Source organism: Mus musculus, chromosome 9, assembly GCF_000001635.26.
Source record: "Mus musculus strain C57BL/6J chromosome 9, GRCm38.p6 C57BL/6J".
Taxonomy (NCBI): Eukaryota; Metazoa; Chordata; class Mammalia; order Rodentia; family Muridae; genus Mus; species Mus musculus.
In genome coordinates, this window is record NC_000075.6 from 20,041,656 (window position 1) to 20,059,355 (window position 17,700).

Genomic DNA, 17,700 nt, shown 5'->3' on the forward strand with positions numbered 1-17,700 from the left:
ATCTTTACCAAAATTTGTTGTTTTGTTCTTTGTGTTGGTTATTCTGATTGGGAAAAAAACTTCAATGTAATCATAATTTGTCATTTTTTTAACTGGTGAAGCCTCTCTGGTGATAGTTATGCTAGACTGTTGCCTGTAAGTAAAACAGAATATCATTAATAGTGTCAAGGTTGAGCTTCTTCTTATGGCATAGGTCTCAAGGTGATCCAGTAATTGATTGGCTCTTTCCTGGAATTCTGCTCCATCTTTAAACCCTAAATTTCTCACAGACAGGATAAATTGTAGGTGTAAGATTTTTGTGCTGAGTTGGTGAAGCAACTCTCCATTAGAAGGCTTGCCTAATTACAGGAGGTGAGAGATTCAGGCTGCACATCCCAAATTGTTAGGAATATTAGCTAGTGTCACATTTAAAGAATCCTGTATGTTTCCATTGTCCTAGATTTCTTGCTCATACCAGAGATGCCCACCAATCCAGTTTTCTCTCCTCATAGACTTTCCTTCCCACCTCACACAAGCTCATCCCTCCTGTTCTCATTCCTACCCTTTATTGATACAGTTCTCCACAACTCCAGATATCCAATCTATTTCTCCTTGTAAGTGAGGTTCAAGTGTTCCCTCCTTATGCCCTCCTTGTTACATAGATTTTTTTGGATCTGTGCTTTATAACATGGATATCCTGCACCTCATGATTAATATCAATTCATAAATCAGTAGATACCATGTTTGTCTTTTGCAGTCTGTGTTATCTCACTCAGGATGATCATTTTTACTCCCATCCATTTGTTTGAAATTTTCATATTGTCATTGATTTTAAGGGCTGAGTAATATGCCACTGTAAATGCACCAGTTTTTTTCTGTTGCTATTATAAATAAAGCCACCATGAACATTGTTGATCAATTCTCTTTGTGGTATAGTAGAGCTTCTTTTTGGATATATGCGGTATGTCCAAAGATATACCACAGTGGTATATCTGGGATTTGAGGCAGATTTATTCTAAATTTTCTGAGAGACCACCAAATTGATTTCCAAAGTACACATCCCACCAGCAGTGGAGGTGTGTTCCCCTAGGTCTGCATCCTCTTCAACATGAGCTGTCTTTTGAGATTTTGATATTAGTCTTTCTGATTGATATAAGATGGAATCTGACAGTCATTTTGATTTTTATTTCCCTGATCCAAAGAATGCTGGAAGTTTTTGACAGTTCCTCAGAACTTTGAGATTCATTGTTGAGAATTCTGTTTAGATCTGTGTCCTAATTTTTAATTTCATGATTTGGTTTGTTGATCTCTACTTCGTTGAGTTCTTGATATATTTTGGATGTCATCCCTCTGCCAGATGTGGAGTAGGTGAAAATATTTTTCCATTCTGTAGACTGCTGTTGTGTCTTTTTGACAGTGTTCTCTGCTTTAGAGAAGCTTTTCTGTTTCCTGAGGTCCCTTTTATCAACTGTGTTCTTAGTGCCTGAGGAGTTGTTCTGTTTAGGAAACTGTCTCCTGTGCAAATGCACTCAAGGCTATTCCTCACTTTTTCTTCTATTAAATTAGTGCATTCATTTTTATTTGAGGTCCTCGATCCTCTTGGACTTGAGTTTTGTACAGGATGGTAGATATAGATCTAGCAGTATTCTTCTATATAGAGTCATTGAGTTAGGTAAGCATCATTTGTTGAACATGTTTTTTTTTTCTACCAATGTAATATTTTGGCTTGTTTGTCAAAAATCAAGTATCCTTAGATGTGTGGATTAACTTCTGGTACATTGATTTGATTATATTGATCAACTTGTGTAACCTTGGGCTTTTCCAGGCAGCCATTTTGCTTCCAGAAATAATGACACTGAGACTGAATTATATATGAATGAATGCCTAGACCAATATCTTTGACCTGTCCCCCTACTAGTTCATAATTTAATATATCACTAATTCTATTCTATGAGTGCCCACATAACTGGTTACTTCGTCACAGTTTCATGTGACCATCTTCTTCAAAGACACAGGACAAATCCCCTCCCAATTTCCCAGAATCCTATATCTATCTGTTGGATGCTCAACCTTTGAATCTTACATAAGCTCATTGGCCATAGGTTTTTGATTAACAGGTGATGTTTCCACACATTATGTTAAAGATTCTTTCAATAGGCTATTACAAGGGAGTTTTCTTACTATTGGCCTGTAGTACAGCTGGAAATCAGGAATGGGGATACCTCCAGAACTGTGTGATTATACAAGATTGTTTCAAAGAACCTAAATTTTCTGTTTTCCATAAGTTAAATATTATTCTCTCCAGGTCGATAAAGAATAGTGTTGGAATTTTGATGGAAATTCATTGAATCTGTAGACTATTTTTGGTAGGATGAGCACTTCTTTCTAAGAATCTCTAAGCATGGAAGATATTTGCATCTTTTGATATTTTCTTCAGTTTCTTTCTTTAAAGATTTACAGTTCTTGATTTAAAGGTCTTTCACTTGCTTGGTCAGAGTTGCATCAAGATATTTTATATTAGCCAGGCCAGCCTGGTCTACAAAGTGAGTTCCAGGACAGCCAGGGCTATACAGAGAAACCCTGTCTCAAAAAACCACCAACAAAAAAAGATACTTTATATTATTTGCAGCTATTATGAAGGATGCTGCTTCCTAATTTCTTTCTCAGCCAATTTGTCATTTGTATATGGGAGAGCTACTAATTTTTAAAGTTATTTCTGTATCCAGCCACATTTATGCAGGTATTTATCAGCTGTAGGAGTAAACTGGTAGAATTTTTGGAGATACATACATACGTGTATGTGTGTGTGTGTGTGTGTGTGTGTGTGTGTGTGTGTGTCCTGTAAATATTGATACTTTGAGAGCGCTGTTTCATTTTGTCTTGTCTTAGTCTCTGTTTGTTCGCTTATTGCTCTAGCTAAAACATCAAGTACAATATCGAGTAGATATGGAAAGACTGTATAGCCATGTCTTGTCACTGATTTAGTGGAATTGCTTTAAGTTTCTCTACATTTAATTTGAAGGTTTTTTTTTAATTTTTTATTAGATATTTTCTTCATTTACATTTCAAATGCTATCTCAAAAGTCCCCTATACCCTCCCCCCACCCTGCTCTCCTACCCACCCACTCCCACTTCTTGGCCCTGGCATTCCCCTGTACTGGGGCATATAAAGTTTGCAGTACCAAGGGGCCTCTCTTCCCAATGATGGCTGACTTGGCCATCTTCTGCCACATATGCAGCTAAAGACACGAGCTCTGGGGGTACTGATTAGTTCCTATTGTTGTTCCACCTATAGGGTTGCAGACCCCTTCAGCTCCTTGGGTACTTTCTCTAGCTCCTAAATTGGGGACCCTGTGTTCCACCCTATAGATGACTGTGAACATTCACTTCTGTATTCGCCAGGCACTGGAAAAGCCTCACAGGAGACAGCTATATCAGAGTCCTTTCAGCAAAATCTTGCTGGCATATGCAATAATGTCTGCAGCATTTGGTGGCTGATTATGGGATGGACCACAGGTGGGGCAGTCTCTGGATGGTCCATCCTTTCGTCTTAGCTGCAAACTTTGTCTCTGCAACTCCTTCCATGGATATTTTATTCCCTAGGGAGGAATGAAGTATCCACGCGTTGGTCTTCCTTCTTGATTTTCTTGTGTTTTGAAAATTGTATCTTGGGTATTCTAGGTTTCTGGGCTAATATCCACTTATCAGTGACTATATATCAATTGACTTCTTTTGTGATTGGGTTACCTCACTCAGGATGATATCCTCCAGATACATCCATTTGCCCAAGAATTTCATAAATTCATTGTTTTTAATGGCTGAGTAGTACTCCATTGTGTAAATGTACCACATTTTCTATATCCATACCTCTGTTGAGGGACATCTGGGTTCTTTCTAGCTTCTGGCTATTATAAATAGGGCTGCTATGAACAGAGTGGAGCATGTGTTCTTATTACCAGTTGGAACATCTGGGTATATGCCCAAGAGAGTATGTTGACTATTGGCTTGCTGTAAATTGCCTTTATTGTGTTGAGGTATGTATCCCTGATATCTCCAAGACTTTTATTGTGAAGATCAACTGGATTCTTTCAAAGGTTTTTCAGGATCTATTAAGATCATGTGTTGTTATTTTTTTATTGTTATTCTTCAGACTTTTTGCTTGTTTTTTTTAATTTATTCTTTAATCATTTTTATACTCCAGATTTTATCCCCCTCCCAGGCCATCCTCTGACTGTTCTATATCCCATACCTACTCCCTCTGTCTCCAAGAGGATGCCTGCACCCCACCCCCACACCACAAGACCTCCCCACTCCCTGGATCCCAAAGTCTCTCAAGGATTAGGTGCATCTTCTCTGACTGAGTCCAGACCCAGCAGTCTACTGCTGTATATATGTTGGGGGGGGGGGGGTCTCATATCAGTTGGTGTACACTGCCTGTTTAGGGCCTCAGTATCTGATAGATCCTGGGCACCAGGTTAGTTGAGACTACTGGCCTTCCTATAGGGTTGTCCTCCTCCTCAGTTTCTTCCAGCTTTTCCCTAATTCAACCACTGGGTTCACCAGCTTCTGTCCATTGGTTGAGTGTAAATACCTGCATCTGATTCTTTCAGCTGCTTGTTGGGCAGTCATTATAGGCCCCTGTTGGTAAGCACATCATAGTATCAGTAATAGTGTCAGGCCTTGGGGCCTCCCCGTGAGCTGGATGCCAATTTGGGCCTGTCACTGGAGCTCCTTTTCCTCAGGATCTTCTCCATTTTTGTTTCTGAAGTTCTTTCATAAAGGAACAATTATAGGTCAGAGTTTTTAATATGGGATAGCAACCCCATCCCTCCACTTTCTACTGGAGGTAGTCTCCCTCTCCCCACTGTAGGGCACTTCATTTCCTCCCTTTGAGTCCTGAGATTCTCTTACCTTCTAGGTCTCTCATACATTCTAGAGGGTCTGCACACTTTCTACTTTCAAGGTTACCAGTTTTGATTCTTCCTGCTGGTCCTCGGGGCTTCAGTCCTGTCTCCCCACCCCCCACCGGATCATGTTCGCTCTTTCACTCCCTGTAGCCTTTCCTACCCAGGTAGCTGCCTCCTCCCCCTCCCTTCATGATTGGTTTCTTCTCCCTCCTAAGTGAGTTTGAGGCATTGTCACTTGGGCCCTTCAGCTTGTTAGCCTTCTTGAATTCTGTATCCTGGGAATTCTGTACATTTTTGGCTAATATCAACTTATTAATGAGTACATACCATGCATGTCCTTTTGGGTCTGAGTTACCTCATTCAGGATAATAATTTCAAGTTCCATCTATTTGCCTGCAAAACTCATGATATCTTCATTCAAAAGAGCTGAGAAGTATTCCATTGTGTAAATGAACCACATTTTCTATATCCATTCTTCTGTTATGGGACATCTTGGTTATTTCCAGGTTCTGGTTATCACAAATAAGGTCACTATGAACAAAATGGAACCTATATCCCTGTGGCATGGTGAGGCATCTTTTGGGTATTTGTCTAAGAGCTGGGTCTTCAGATCTATTTCCAGTTTTCTAAGGATCCTCCAAATTGATTCCAGAGTGTTTTTAGCAGTTTGCAATCCCACCAGCAGTGGAGGAGTGTTCTTTTTTCGTCACATCCTTGCCAACATCTGCTGTAACCTGAGTTTTTTATCTTAGCCATTTTGACCAGTGTAAGGTGGAATGGAAGGATTCTTTTGTTTTTAATTTGCATTTCCCTGATGACTGAGGACCTTGAACATTTCTTTATGTGCTTCACAGACATTCAACATTCCTCTGTTGTGAATTCTCCCTTTAGTTCTACACCACATTTTTTTAATTGGGTTGTTCAGGTTTTTTGGAGTCTAGCTTCTTCAGGTCTTTATATGTTTTGGATATTAATTTCCTATCAGATGTAGAGTTTGTGAAAAAAATTCCCAATCTGTAGGTTAGCAGTTTGTCCTATTTACTGTGTTCTTTGTCTTAAAGAAGATTTTTAGTTTTATGATGTCCCATTTATCAATTCCTGATCTTAGAGCATGAGCCATTGGAATTCTGTTTAGGAAATTTTGTTCCATGTCAATGAGTTTGAGGCTCTTCTCTATTTCTCTTCTATTAGATTCAGCATATCTGGTTTTATGTGGAGATTCTTGATCCTCTTGAAGTTGAGCTTTGTGCATTGTGACAAATATGGATCTATTTTCACTTTTCTACATACAGTGTGTCAGTTAGATCAGCACCATTTATTGGAGGTGCTGTCTTTTTTCCAATGGATGGCTTTAGCTTCTTTGTCAAAGATCAAGTGTCCCTAAGTTTGTGGTTGGTGTTTGGTTGTGGGACCGTGAAAGGCAGCCTGTTTTCTGGTTGAGGTAGGTTTCAAACCCAGAGACCCAGCAGATAACTCTGCAAGGGATGGATGGCCTGTTTGACATGCTCCCAGACATAGGCTACTGACACGAGGCCCCAGCTCCATAATTCTGTGGCCATCAGTCATGTAGAGCCACACCTCAAGCTCCTGTTGTTCTGTCTGAACTTCAACCCCACAGTTACCTGGCAACAGCGAGGTATGCTCCTTCCCACAGTTACCTGGAAACAGTCAGATAGGCCTGGCCCACTATAAAAGGAACTGTTTGCCTCCTCCTCCCTTTCTTGCTTTCTTATTCCTGCTTCTCACTTGCTTCTTTCTTACCCTCTTGCTCCCCCTCTCTCCACATTCCCTTTCTCCCTCTCTCCATGTGGCCGTGGTTGGCCTCTACTTCTCTACTCACTCTCTCTGCCCTACTCTGCCTCTTCTACCCTCTTAGCTCCCCTTCCTGCCATGAGAATAAACACTTTTAAACTATGCACTGTCTTTTCTCATAGGGATCAGCAGTGCTGGAGCAATGGAGCAGGTATTCCTCAAAACAGCAGCATCTAATCTCATGCAGGAGGCCTCTCAATGTTTCCAGACATGGTTTCCACCAAGCAACCCACCCATTCAAGCCTAGAACTCTCCTCCCTATGGGAGCCAGCTGGATCACTCTCCTCCTGTCCTTTTCCCTTTGGGTCTAGGCCAGAGCCTGCCCACAGGCCCCCCACACTGTTCTCAGCTCTTCTGCGGCATTCAGTGGTGTCTGCAGTGCCAAGAGCTGTGGACCAGAGACCTCCAAGCCCCACTCATGAAGGTCCACAGGGACCTCAGACTGTACCTCCTCACCCTTGGAGCAGGGTTCTGTGGCTTCTCACAGCCCAAGGCCTGCACGACATTGTTGTGGGTTGTACACAGTCAAACATCCATGTCCCACCTCACCCAGCAACCTGAGCCCTGAGCCAGATGGAAGTCCCCATTTTAACCCACGTGTGGTTTTCTTTCTAAGTCTTCAATGCTATTACACTGATCAACTTGTTTGTCTCTTTTCTAATAACATGCACGGTTTTTTTTGTTTGTTTGTTTGTTTGTTTTATCACTATTTCTCTGTAGTGTAGCTTTTGGTCAGGGATGGTGAATCCCCCCAGAAGTTCTTTTATAGCTATGAATTGTTTTTAATATACTAGGTTTTTTTTTTTTACATGTGAAATTGAGAATTGGTCTTTTCCATATCTTTGAAGAATTTTGTTGGAATTTGATGGGGATTGCATTGAATCTGTAGATTGTTTGTGGTAGGATGGCAATTTTTACTATTTAATTCTACCAATTCATGACCATAGCAGATCTCTCTATTTTCTGAGGTCTTTGATTTCTTTATTGAGAGACTTAAAGTTCTTTTCATACCTATCTTTCATTTATTTGGTTAGAGTTACCCCAAGATTTGTGACTATTGTGAAGGGTGTTGTTTCCCTAATTTCTTTTTCAGCTCCTTTATGATTCTGATATATTATCTTTTCTCTGTCCAAGAATTCTTCTCAGAGAATGAGTAGAAGACAAGATAATTGAAATAGAATAAAACTTTGGATCCAAGGAACTCATATGGGCATCTTATAATCTCTTTTCTACCAGAGCCAATTCACTCTCAGCCTCAGTTGATAATTTTCTTGCACTACTTAAATCCTATTACCTTGTAAGGTTTGAGATGAATTACTTAGGTTTTGAGTAGTTTGTCCAATTGTGGGTCATAACCAGTTAATATCTCCCAGCAATTTTTAAAAATCTTTAAGAGTTTATAATTCATCTCTCCTGATTTAAGCTTTCTGTGGTCAAATTTTCAGTAAGCATATATATATAATAGAATCTCCTCTTTGCATTTTAGGAGCAATTTGTAATCCCAAGCAAGTCAAAATTCTCTTTAGTTCATCAAATATTTTCTCCCTATGGTATCTGCATCTGAATCAGCAAGTAGTATATCATCAATATAATGATAAATTTTAGATTAAGGAAACTGTTTACAAACTATTTCTAATGACCAAATTTGACACATTGTTGGATTATTTAATATTCCTTGTGCAATATTTTTCCAGTAATAATATTTAAGAGGTTGAGCATTATTATAAGTAGATACTATGAACAGGATGAATTTTTCTTCATCTTGTTCTTGTATAGGTTTAGATTTTTTGTTTTGGGGGTTGTTTGTTTGCTTATTTGTTTGTTTTAAAAGGTCAGTATTTTAAATCAATCACTACAATAGATTATCCAGTCTGTAATAAGAAATGCAAGAGAATTCAAAACTGTTAAGAGCCCTTTGGTTGAATCAGCTCATTTATAGCTCTTAAATCAGTTAACACTCTCCATTTTCCAGATTGCTTTTTAATGAAAATATAGGAGAATTCCAAGGACAGGTCGATTCTTCAATATGTTGAGCATTTAGCTGTTTCTGTACAAACTTTCCTAGTGCCTTTACATTTTCTGATATCAAGGACCTTTTCAACTCACAGTTTGTCAGTTTACCATTATAAAGGTAGGGTGCTTTATACCTTTGAAAAACTAATACCTTGTGTGCCCTGATTATCTACAACCTCATCTGCCTGTGACTGTTCTTAATAATACGTTTTAATATTTTTATCAGAAGCATTCTGTGTTTTGTGATTTATTTCTGAGGTTGGAGTAATATTAGTCTGTGTTTTCCATTGCTGCAGTGAATCACGCCCACATAAATTCATGGCTATTTTAGTCACATATGTTCTAATATTCTTCCTTGTCTTTCTGGCCCTATAAATTCAGTCCATCCTGTACTTTCTTTTACCTGGAATAAAGTTTCAAAACTAGAAGCTGAAAATTCACCTCCTGAAGAGGCCAACCTGGATGGCAAGATTTTGGTGAAATAATTGTTACAATCTTCTCCTCTATGTTGGGGCCCAGCAGTCACCCCACAAACCACATGAACATTGATCAGTTAAACAGTGATCATTTATTGAATATACACCACAAGATTGTTTGACCAGGGCAACAGCTTAAAAATGTTGGCTGAATATTTCTCAGGGTCAACTTATAAAAGCTTAAAAAAAAAAAAAAAAAAAGCAAACCACACACAAAATGAGCTCATATGCAGATGTTGGAAGTGCTGCCAGGTAGCCAACCCTGACTCAAGCCATTTTATATACAACAGTTCATATTGACCCTTAATTTAATAGGTCCTACATGAAGCTTATCATTGTAGAACTTTTTAAGAATAAGAATCCTCATAACATACAGAGCATAACAGTACCAGTCAGCGTAACCCTGCTTTGAGTCATGTTATTTTGCTGCATCAATGATTGGCAAGCATAAGACAGCAACAATAAGAAATAGCTGGCAAACATGAAGCAAAATGGCTGTTGCTATGCAAGGTGAGAAACCCTCAAAACTATGTCTAGTAAATCATGAATTTCAACACCATTGCCATTCATTTGTATTTTTGCTTTGGTCTTTGATCATTTATAGCAATTAGCCCATTACTTGTTTTCTAGCCTCTCCTGAACTTTTTGTTTTATTTACCGAAGTTGTTTTGTCCTTGATTTCATCCACAGCAGTGTTTGTTTTTTAAACAACAGGAATTAAATGTTGTAATTTCTCTGATGGTGACATGGAAAAAATTAATTAAATTTGATATCAGGGCCTATGGGAGACCTCTAGGATATTTCCCAATGGCCTTTCTCTAGTTGATCGTCATTCATTAGTCCATGCTGAGCTTTGCCATACCTTCTGCATACTCCAGAAGGCTGGGGTCTTATTTTGTACTATATCTAGAAAACATATTGTCTCTAGGAATGCCTTGCCTACAATCCCTTTTCAAATTACCTTGCTTACACAAATAAAACATCTGACATTTTGATGGCTCTTAAACCTTTTAGAAATTACTTCTATATCAGAGTAGCATCATAAATGAGAGATCAAATATCAGCTGTATTTCTAATGCATTCATATGTTGGTGCTGATGTTGTCTTTAAATACCTAATAACTCTTTTGAATTTGAAATTTACATTTTCAAAAGTTGAAATTTTGATTAATATATGTCTGAATTCTGAATCTGATATTCTATTTACAGCTGAAGTCAATCTTTGCAAAGAATAATCTTTCTTTTTGGCCTTGTATAATTTTAGAAATTAACTCAGGCCTCTTTTTTAATTGTTTATCTCTGTCCCAAGCACTTAAAACTATTAAACAGCATAGCAACAAGGTGTGATCATCAAATCCAAGCTGCCTTTGTAACTCAGAATAATGACACTCACCTAGTAATTGATCTTAGAATATATTAATACTGCTACCTCTATTTCATTGTTCTGTGGTCCTAGCTTCCTCTTTCCATCATGTTTGCCATTGTAACTGAGAACCAGCTTGCAATCTTGCTCTTACCAAATCTTTTTGAATCTTGGGGTATAATTCTGTTCTAAGCTACACATAAATTTAATATCTGTTTCATATATGGTGAGTGCATACCATATTGAATGACTGCTTCATTGTTTCTCCTCATCAGCTGTTAATTCTTATATAGTAGCAAGTGAAACTAAGGTTTGTTTTCTAACAACTTTGGGCTGCCCCTTTTCAGTTTCATCCTGTGGTGGCATGGTAGGTTCTTATCTAAATTCCTCTGTCTTTGTCTGCGTATTTTTCTTATTTTCACCTATAAATCTTTGTAAGGCTTGTATCTTATTAATCCACTTTTCATATTTAGCACAGAAAATCTCTATGACTATCAAGGATAAAATATTAACTACAGACTGATAGTAATTATAATCCGTATCATGTCAATCTCAATGAAGTCATGTATCTTTTCATTTTCGACTTGTATTTTGAAGCCATCCAAAGTAATATTATGCACGATCCTAAAGCACTGTGCTATGATAGTTTCCTTCTTTAACATGGGAAAGATTATTTTTATTTTTATTATTACATAACTCTGTTATTGAGATATTGCCAGGTATCTTACAAAATCTGATGGCTTCTCAGTTTGTACACTGGTGGGATTTTTCTGTCCTTATAGTTTTGCCCATTGTTGCAGCAGCAAATGTCATTTTTGTTTGTTTGTTATTGTTTTGGTTGTTGTTTTGGTTTGGTTTTTGTTTTGTTTTAATAGAATCTCAACCATTCAAATTTACCAATAAGGATTCAGGAACAAGATACTAGGGTGCCTGCTGGTTTAGAGAAAGCACAAAGCTGATCTTCTACTTCTTTTGTGCCTTTCTAGACATCCTTCTGATTGCCTATTACTCTCTGTTTTTTTTTTCTTACTAATCCTATAATCACTTTCTGTAACTTGGTGCTTGTTCTTCCTCTTAACGAATGGTTAATTTTATTTAATCCAGTATTCAAGCAGAAAGCTCTTAGAATGAAGGTGTATGCTAAGACTGAGTTACACAAAACTATAAACAAAATTTTTCTAGTAAATAACCAATCTCAGGCTTGTATCTTATTGATCCACTTTTCATATTTAGCACAGAAAATCTCTATGACTATCAAGGATAAAATATTAACTACCAGACTGATAGTAATTATAATATAATATAATTTTGATCAAATACCCTGCAATAGGGGTAAGACAAACTATACCATGCTTCTGAAATCTACACTTCTATGAAGTGACATCTGAACACTTCCACACAGAAGTTTCTCTCATCATAGATGGCAACTGGGTATCTATGGGTATCAAATTAGCCAATTCAAAGGTAGATTGCTAGGCACAGAATTTATTTTGAAAACAGAATAACAACAGTAGCTTCCCCACTATGTACAATGATTTCTTCAGCCATGGGATTCTCTCTCTCTCTCTCTCTCTCTCTCTCTCTCTCTCTCTCTCTCTCTCTCTCTCTTTCTGTGTGTGTGTGTGTGTGTGTGTGTTGTGTCTATCTCCCTCATTAACTTCTTTATTTCAGGTATACACCATATCAGTTATAAACATCCAGCTGTAAGTGGAACATCCATAATATTCTCCTCTCAAAGAATAACTCAGAAAAATTCTGGGAAAAGATATAGAAGAAACAAAAAGGTCAGAGAAAACTGAGAGGGGTTTTGTGGAGTGCTGGATTTTAGATGTGACATAGCTGTTATGTTCTTGAAGCAATAGCAAGTGTGATTAATTCCACAAATCCTCCACAAAATTGGGCCTGTAAAACCTTATCATGGAAGCAGGAGAAATTAATAGGGCCATGTCTTAGGTAGGGTGTCCATTGCTGTAAGAAGACACCATGACCAAAAAACTTTGATAAAGTACAACATTTAATTGAGGCTGGCTTACAGTTTCAGAGGTTTTATCATAACATTTTCCCTAGGGAAAACAAAAATATTATTAAATTAAGGTGAAGAACATTAACTTTCCCAAAATGATTTAGGATTAAGTCCTTTGAACACACGAGCCATAATTTCATTTATAGAAAATTAAAATATTTCTTTAAATATAAACTTTCAGAATAGTGTAAATGATGTATGTGATTGAAAATATAAAAAAGATCCAGGAGAGGTATGTTCATAAAATTTGCCTTACACTTCTCAGTAATAACTTATTTCTGATGTCATTGATACATGATGGTGAAGAAGCAACTCTGTTGAAAAGTTTTCCAAGGGCGCCCTTCACATCTTTGTTTCTTAGCGTATAGATGAAGGGGTTCAGCATGGGGCTGATCACAGTATACATCAATGAAGCAACCTTTCTTCTCTGAGTAGAATGAACCACAGAAGAGCTGAAGTAAACTCCAAATCCTGACCCATAAAATAAAGTGACCACACAGAGGTGAGAACCGCAGGTGGAAAAAGCTTTGTACTTACTCACAGTAGAGGACATCCTAAATAAGGATGAGAAAATCTGTGAGTAAGACATAAGGATTCCTGTCATAGGAATCACACCCAGTAAGGAAGTCACTACATACATGAAGACATTATTGACATGATTGTCAGAGTTGGATACCTTGAGAACTTGAGCCAGTTCACAGAAGAAATGTGGAATTTCAGTGCCTCTGGAGAAGTTCAGTTCATTCATCAACAGAACATGAATCAGGGACACCCAGAACATTATGATCCAAAACATCAGAATCAGAAGTGCACACAGTCGAGGGTTCATAATAACAGTGTAGTTGAGGGGGTGACAGATGGCTACAAAGCGATCATAAGCCATTAAAGTGAGTAAAAAATTATCCATTCCAGCAAAAATATTAAAAAAAAATACCTGTGTAAGGCATTCTATATAGGAGATGTCTTTTATCTGTGACTGCATGTTCACTAGCATCTTTGGTATTGTCGTTGAAATAAAACAGATATCAATAAAGGACAGATTGGAGAGGAGGAAATACATGGGTTTATGGAGGTGAGAGTCAGAACTGACAGCCAAGATAATAAGCAAATTCCCAAGCAGCGTGACCAGATACATGGACAAGAACAATCCAAAGAGAATAGGTTGCAATTCAGGGTCATCAGAGAGACCCAGGATGAGAAATTTTGTTATAAGTGTGTGGTTCTCTATTTCCATATGACTTTTGTATCTGCTTGAGATAGAGTAAAGATTTTTTTTCAAATAATAGTCACTGACATATCACAAAACAACCCTTGAAAGCATATCTTTCTTTTGACAATGATTACCACTCATTTACCCAAATTAATTTTCCTGACCATTCTTAAATGTGTGTAGATATTCTTATTTTTAATTTATTTAAATGTCTCTCTACTTTATCATTAATAACTTCCATTTATGGAATTTTTCTGTATGAACAAATATAGACAATTTATTCTGACCAATCCCTCTAAATCATTTGAAGTGAATTAACTGCTTTTTTTTTATAAATGTAATAATTTTTTCCTTCTAGTAGTTCAATAATATTCACTAAGGTTTTTTTTTCACAATAACTTTCATGAGTTTTTTTTCTCTGAGTCCTTAATCATTTTCTAACCACACGATGATTGCTATTATTATGTTTGATGTTAAAAAGCCTTACTAGCAGTATATTTCAATGGGTGTTAGTTTTCATTATTATACTATTACTAATAATATTAATCTACTACCTTATAATAATTATTATCAGTACTTAAAAGTCCAAAAGTAAATGTTGAGCTGTGGTTTAGAAATTTAGCTTTTTGTCAGGTTCGTTTAACATAATTTTGATTCATTTATTGACATCTGTGTAAACTTGAGAAAATCACAACAATGTTTAATGTTGGTCAAGAAGAATTTTCATTGAGAATACACTGTTAGGTGGAACTTATAGCAATTCATGGTACATTTATTAATGTAAGTACAATAGATGTTCTTTCTCTCTGAAAACCATGAACCACTTATAATTAATGAGATTTCCTGAAAAATTAATAATTTCATTCTTTGAACAATTGTTTCTAAGTGAATGTTTCTGGGAAGAGAAAGTAGTATGTGGAGTATAGAGAAGTGAGTAGGAAACAAGAAAGCACACTGTCCGTATAATAAAGCAGGAGAATGATTTTTTTTTAATGTCTATAGATAGGAGGAGCAATACATTGTTGTGAAATCAAAAACACTAATGGTCAAAATATCTGATCAATGAATCTGATTACAAATATGTAAAACAGTGTAAGCCAAATTATCATAGAAAAAAAGGGATCCATGAAATACAAATTACCAAATTTTCAATGATGGAGAGTGTCTGAATTATGAATGCCTGAGAATGCAATTTAATTTATAAAAAAAAAATACATGTGAAGCAGGAATGTTTAAGCAAAGACCAAAAGAAATAGAAACAAACACAAGAGAGGAGAGAGAATAGAGGCTGAGAAAACAGTATGCCATTACTCTGATGTGGTAAATTGGAATTGATAGGAATTTCAAGGGCCAGTGAAACAAGAAGCAGGATAAGGGCATCAGGGACAAGATATGGGATTCATGTACTGTCTACTGTATTTTCTTTATGTCCCTCTAACACTTAATCCACATTCTTCATTAGTCTGAGATCCTGATTGTTTTTGTGTCATTATCTGCATATTTGGAGAATTGTATTTTACATATTAAATTTTAGAGCCTAAAATCAGAAATGTTAGAAGTAAAATAAATACTGAGGAGGAATCAATTATAAAATAGAATTCTTACATTTTTTTTAAAAAACCTAAATGTGAGTACAGGAAAGAATAGTGACTCAAAATAAAATGTATTGACAATTATTAAAAGGGAGTAACATAAGAGAAACAGGAACTTATAATTGTAAAAATTGATCTTAAATAGTTATGAAGTATGAAACTTGACAAAAGATGTCTTACATGACTCTACAAGTTACACAAAGGAGTGGAGCATAGATTCTCCTCAGAAAATGAAATTGGAAAAAATCACTAATATATAAAAGATGGAGAGATGGAAATGGAATAAGATCTGAAAATGTGACTCAACAAAAACTAATGTGCCTTTGAAGTAAACAGATACTTTCCAGTTTCCATTTTTCAAAGGGTCTAGCCCACTACATGCATCCTTTCTGTTTTTCATATCTACATATCTACCCCACCAGCCTTGACCAGCGCATACCAGCTTTTCCAATGATCATTAATGAAACTTTTTCCTCTCAAGTATCTGTTCATAGAAGAATCAGAGGAGTTTTCACAGCACAGATATTGAAGTTAGAGAGATAAGGAGAAGAAGGAGCATTATTAAATTGTTATGTGTCCCAGGGTTTAAATTCTCAAAGCTCCTCATTAGTTTAATTGTTCTATTGTCTTTAAACTCTCCAAACTAGCTTCCTGGGAGTGAAAAAAAAAGGAAAGTTGAAAACTGTCAATTTGTGCTTATGTAGTTAATAGCAAAGGGAGATTGATTTATTATCTCCAAGGAAAAACTATTTTTGTTTGATTAAAAGTCATGCAATGTCTCCCCAAAAACTGTTAATTCTAAAACAAGCAATCCAAGGAATTCTATGACATATCTCCTTAAACAATATTTCTAGGTTTGAGAAATACTATATTCACAATTATTACAAAGAAAAGTAGTACTCCTTTTATTATAATAATCCTTGTTTTATTTTTTCAATCTTGTTAATTATCGAACTTAAAATCTTACATATGCAGTCCATACAATATGATTTCTAGAACCATTTTACATTAGACATAAATTAAACCTAAGAATTAATATATATATGAAATTATTACTTTATATTAGAACATTGCTCATGAGCCACATATAACTAGCCACAATTATAATTATATTTACTTTGCTAATTATATTTACTTTGCTGTACAAATTATCATATATTCCTGTAGTTGAAATGTAATTTTGTCATCATTGACAGTACTTGTCTAACATGATACTTCAACTGTACTGGCCTCTTCAACCCCCTCATCAACTTCTCTAGCATAAACTGGAGAAATTTTAAATATCAATGAAATCATGAAATCATGTTAGATTTTCTTTACTGTCCTTGGTCTATTTCAGCACACAAACACTTTTCTGTCATCCTAATTTTTCTTGTTATTTTACCCAGTACCTCACTAAATAATATAATAATTTTACTTACACTTGTTGTTTTCCTTTTTTATTTTAAAATTTAGAACTGTTCACCTTGGTACTGGTGTACCTGGTAGTACATGCATTTGTGCATTTGTGGCCAGCCTGGTCATCAAAGAAAGTTTGAGGATAGCAAGTGCTAATCAGAGACTCTGTCTTGAGAAAACAAATAAATATAAAATTGTTTCAAGGAATCCATTTTTTCACAGATTTCTAGGATTTTTAAAAAATATTTTTATTGATACATTTCAATGTCACAAATTGGTGATCGATCATTTTTATGTTTCTATGCTTGCACATTAACTCAGGTTTTCAGGAAGAACTGCAACATTAAAAATTCTGTAACACAAATATGCACATAAATAATTGTGGAGAGTTAGACTTTAGTGTTATTTGTAATTTTAAAAGCATGATTGTTCCTTTGCCTAGGGGCCATGCTCTTACCAGCCCACACTCTGCCTGGTTGTCTTTTCATACTGGCTAACTTTGTCAAATCCAAACTCCTCAGAGATTACTCTCCCTCCAGCCTGCACTACACATGGTTACCTCTTCCCTAGAGCTCGGAGCTTTGTCCAATCCACCCATTTCAAAGCCCACTGAATTCTACCCCAGCTGTGCTCTTTCTCTTCTGGTCCACTTTAATGCTGTAAATGGAAAACACAAAAACAGCCTTAATATTTTTAAACTAGCCAAATAACTCAATGAGTGAGCGAAGAATATCCTGCTCCATCCTCCTTAGCCTCTGCTGCCTTCAGAGGCTACAAACGATCAGTGCTCAGAGACCTAAATGTCTGTTGCTCCCTCTGCTCCAGTGTCTTCTCTGCCTCCTCTCTCTGAGTCACCTCCTCTTCCTCTTGGACCCAGAAATTCCACCTTTTTCGCTACCCAACTATTGGCTTCCACCATCTTTATTGA

General features: G+C 36.5%; 1 protein-coding gene across 1 annotated transcript; it reads right to left on the reverse strand.

The window, feature by feature from the left end:
- Positions 1–12,810: 12,810 nt before the first annotated feature.
- On the reverse strand, positions 12,811–13,806 carry Olfr867 (olfactory receptor 867). The gene has a single exon (NM_001011748.1). It carries the CDS (start codon positions 13,804–13,806, stop codon positions 12,811–12,813), a length of 996 nt encoding a protein of 331 aa, NP_001011748.1.
- Positions 13,807–17,700: the final 3,894 nt, after the last annotated feature.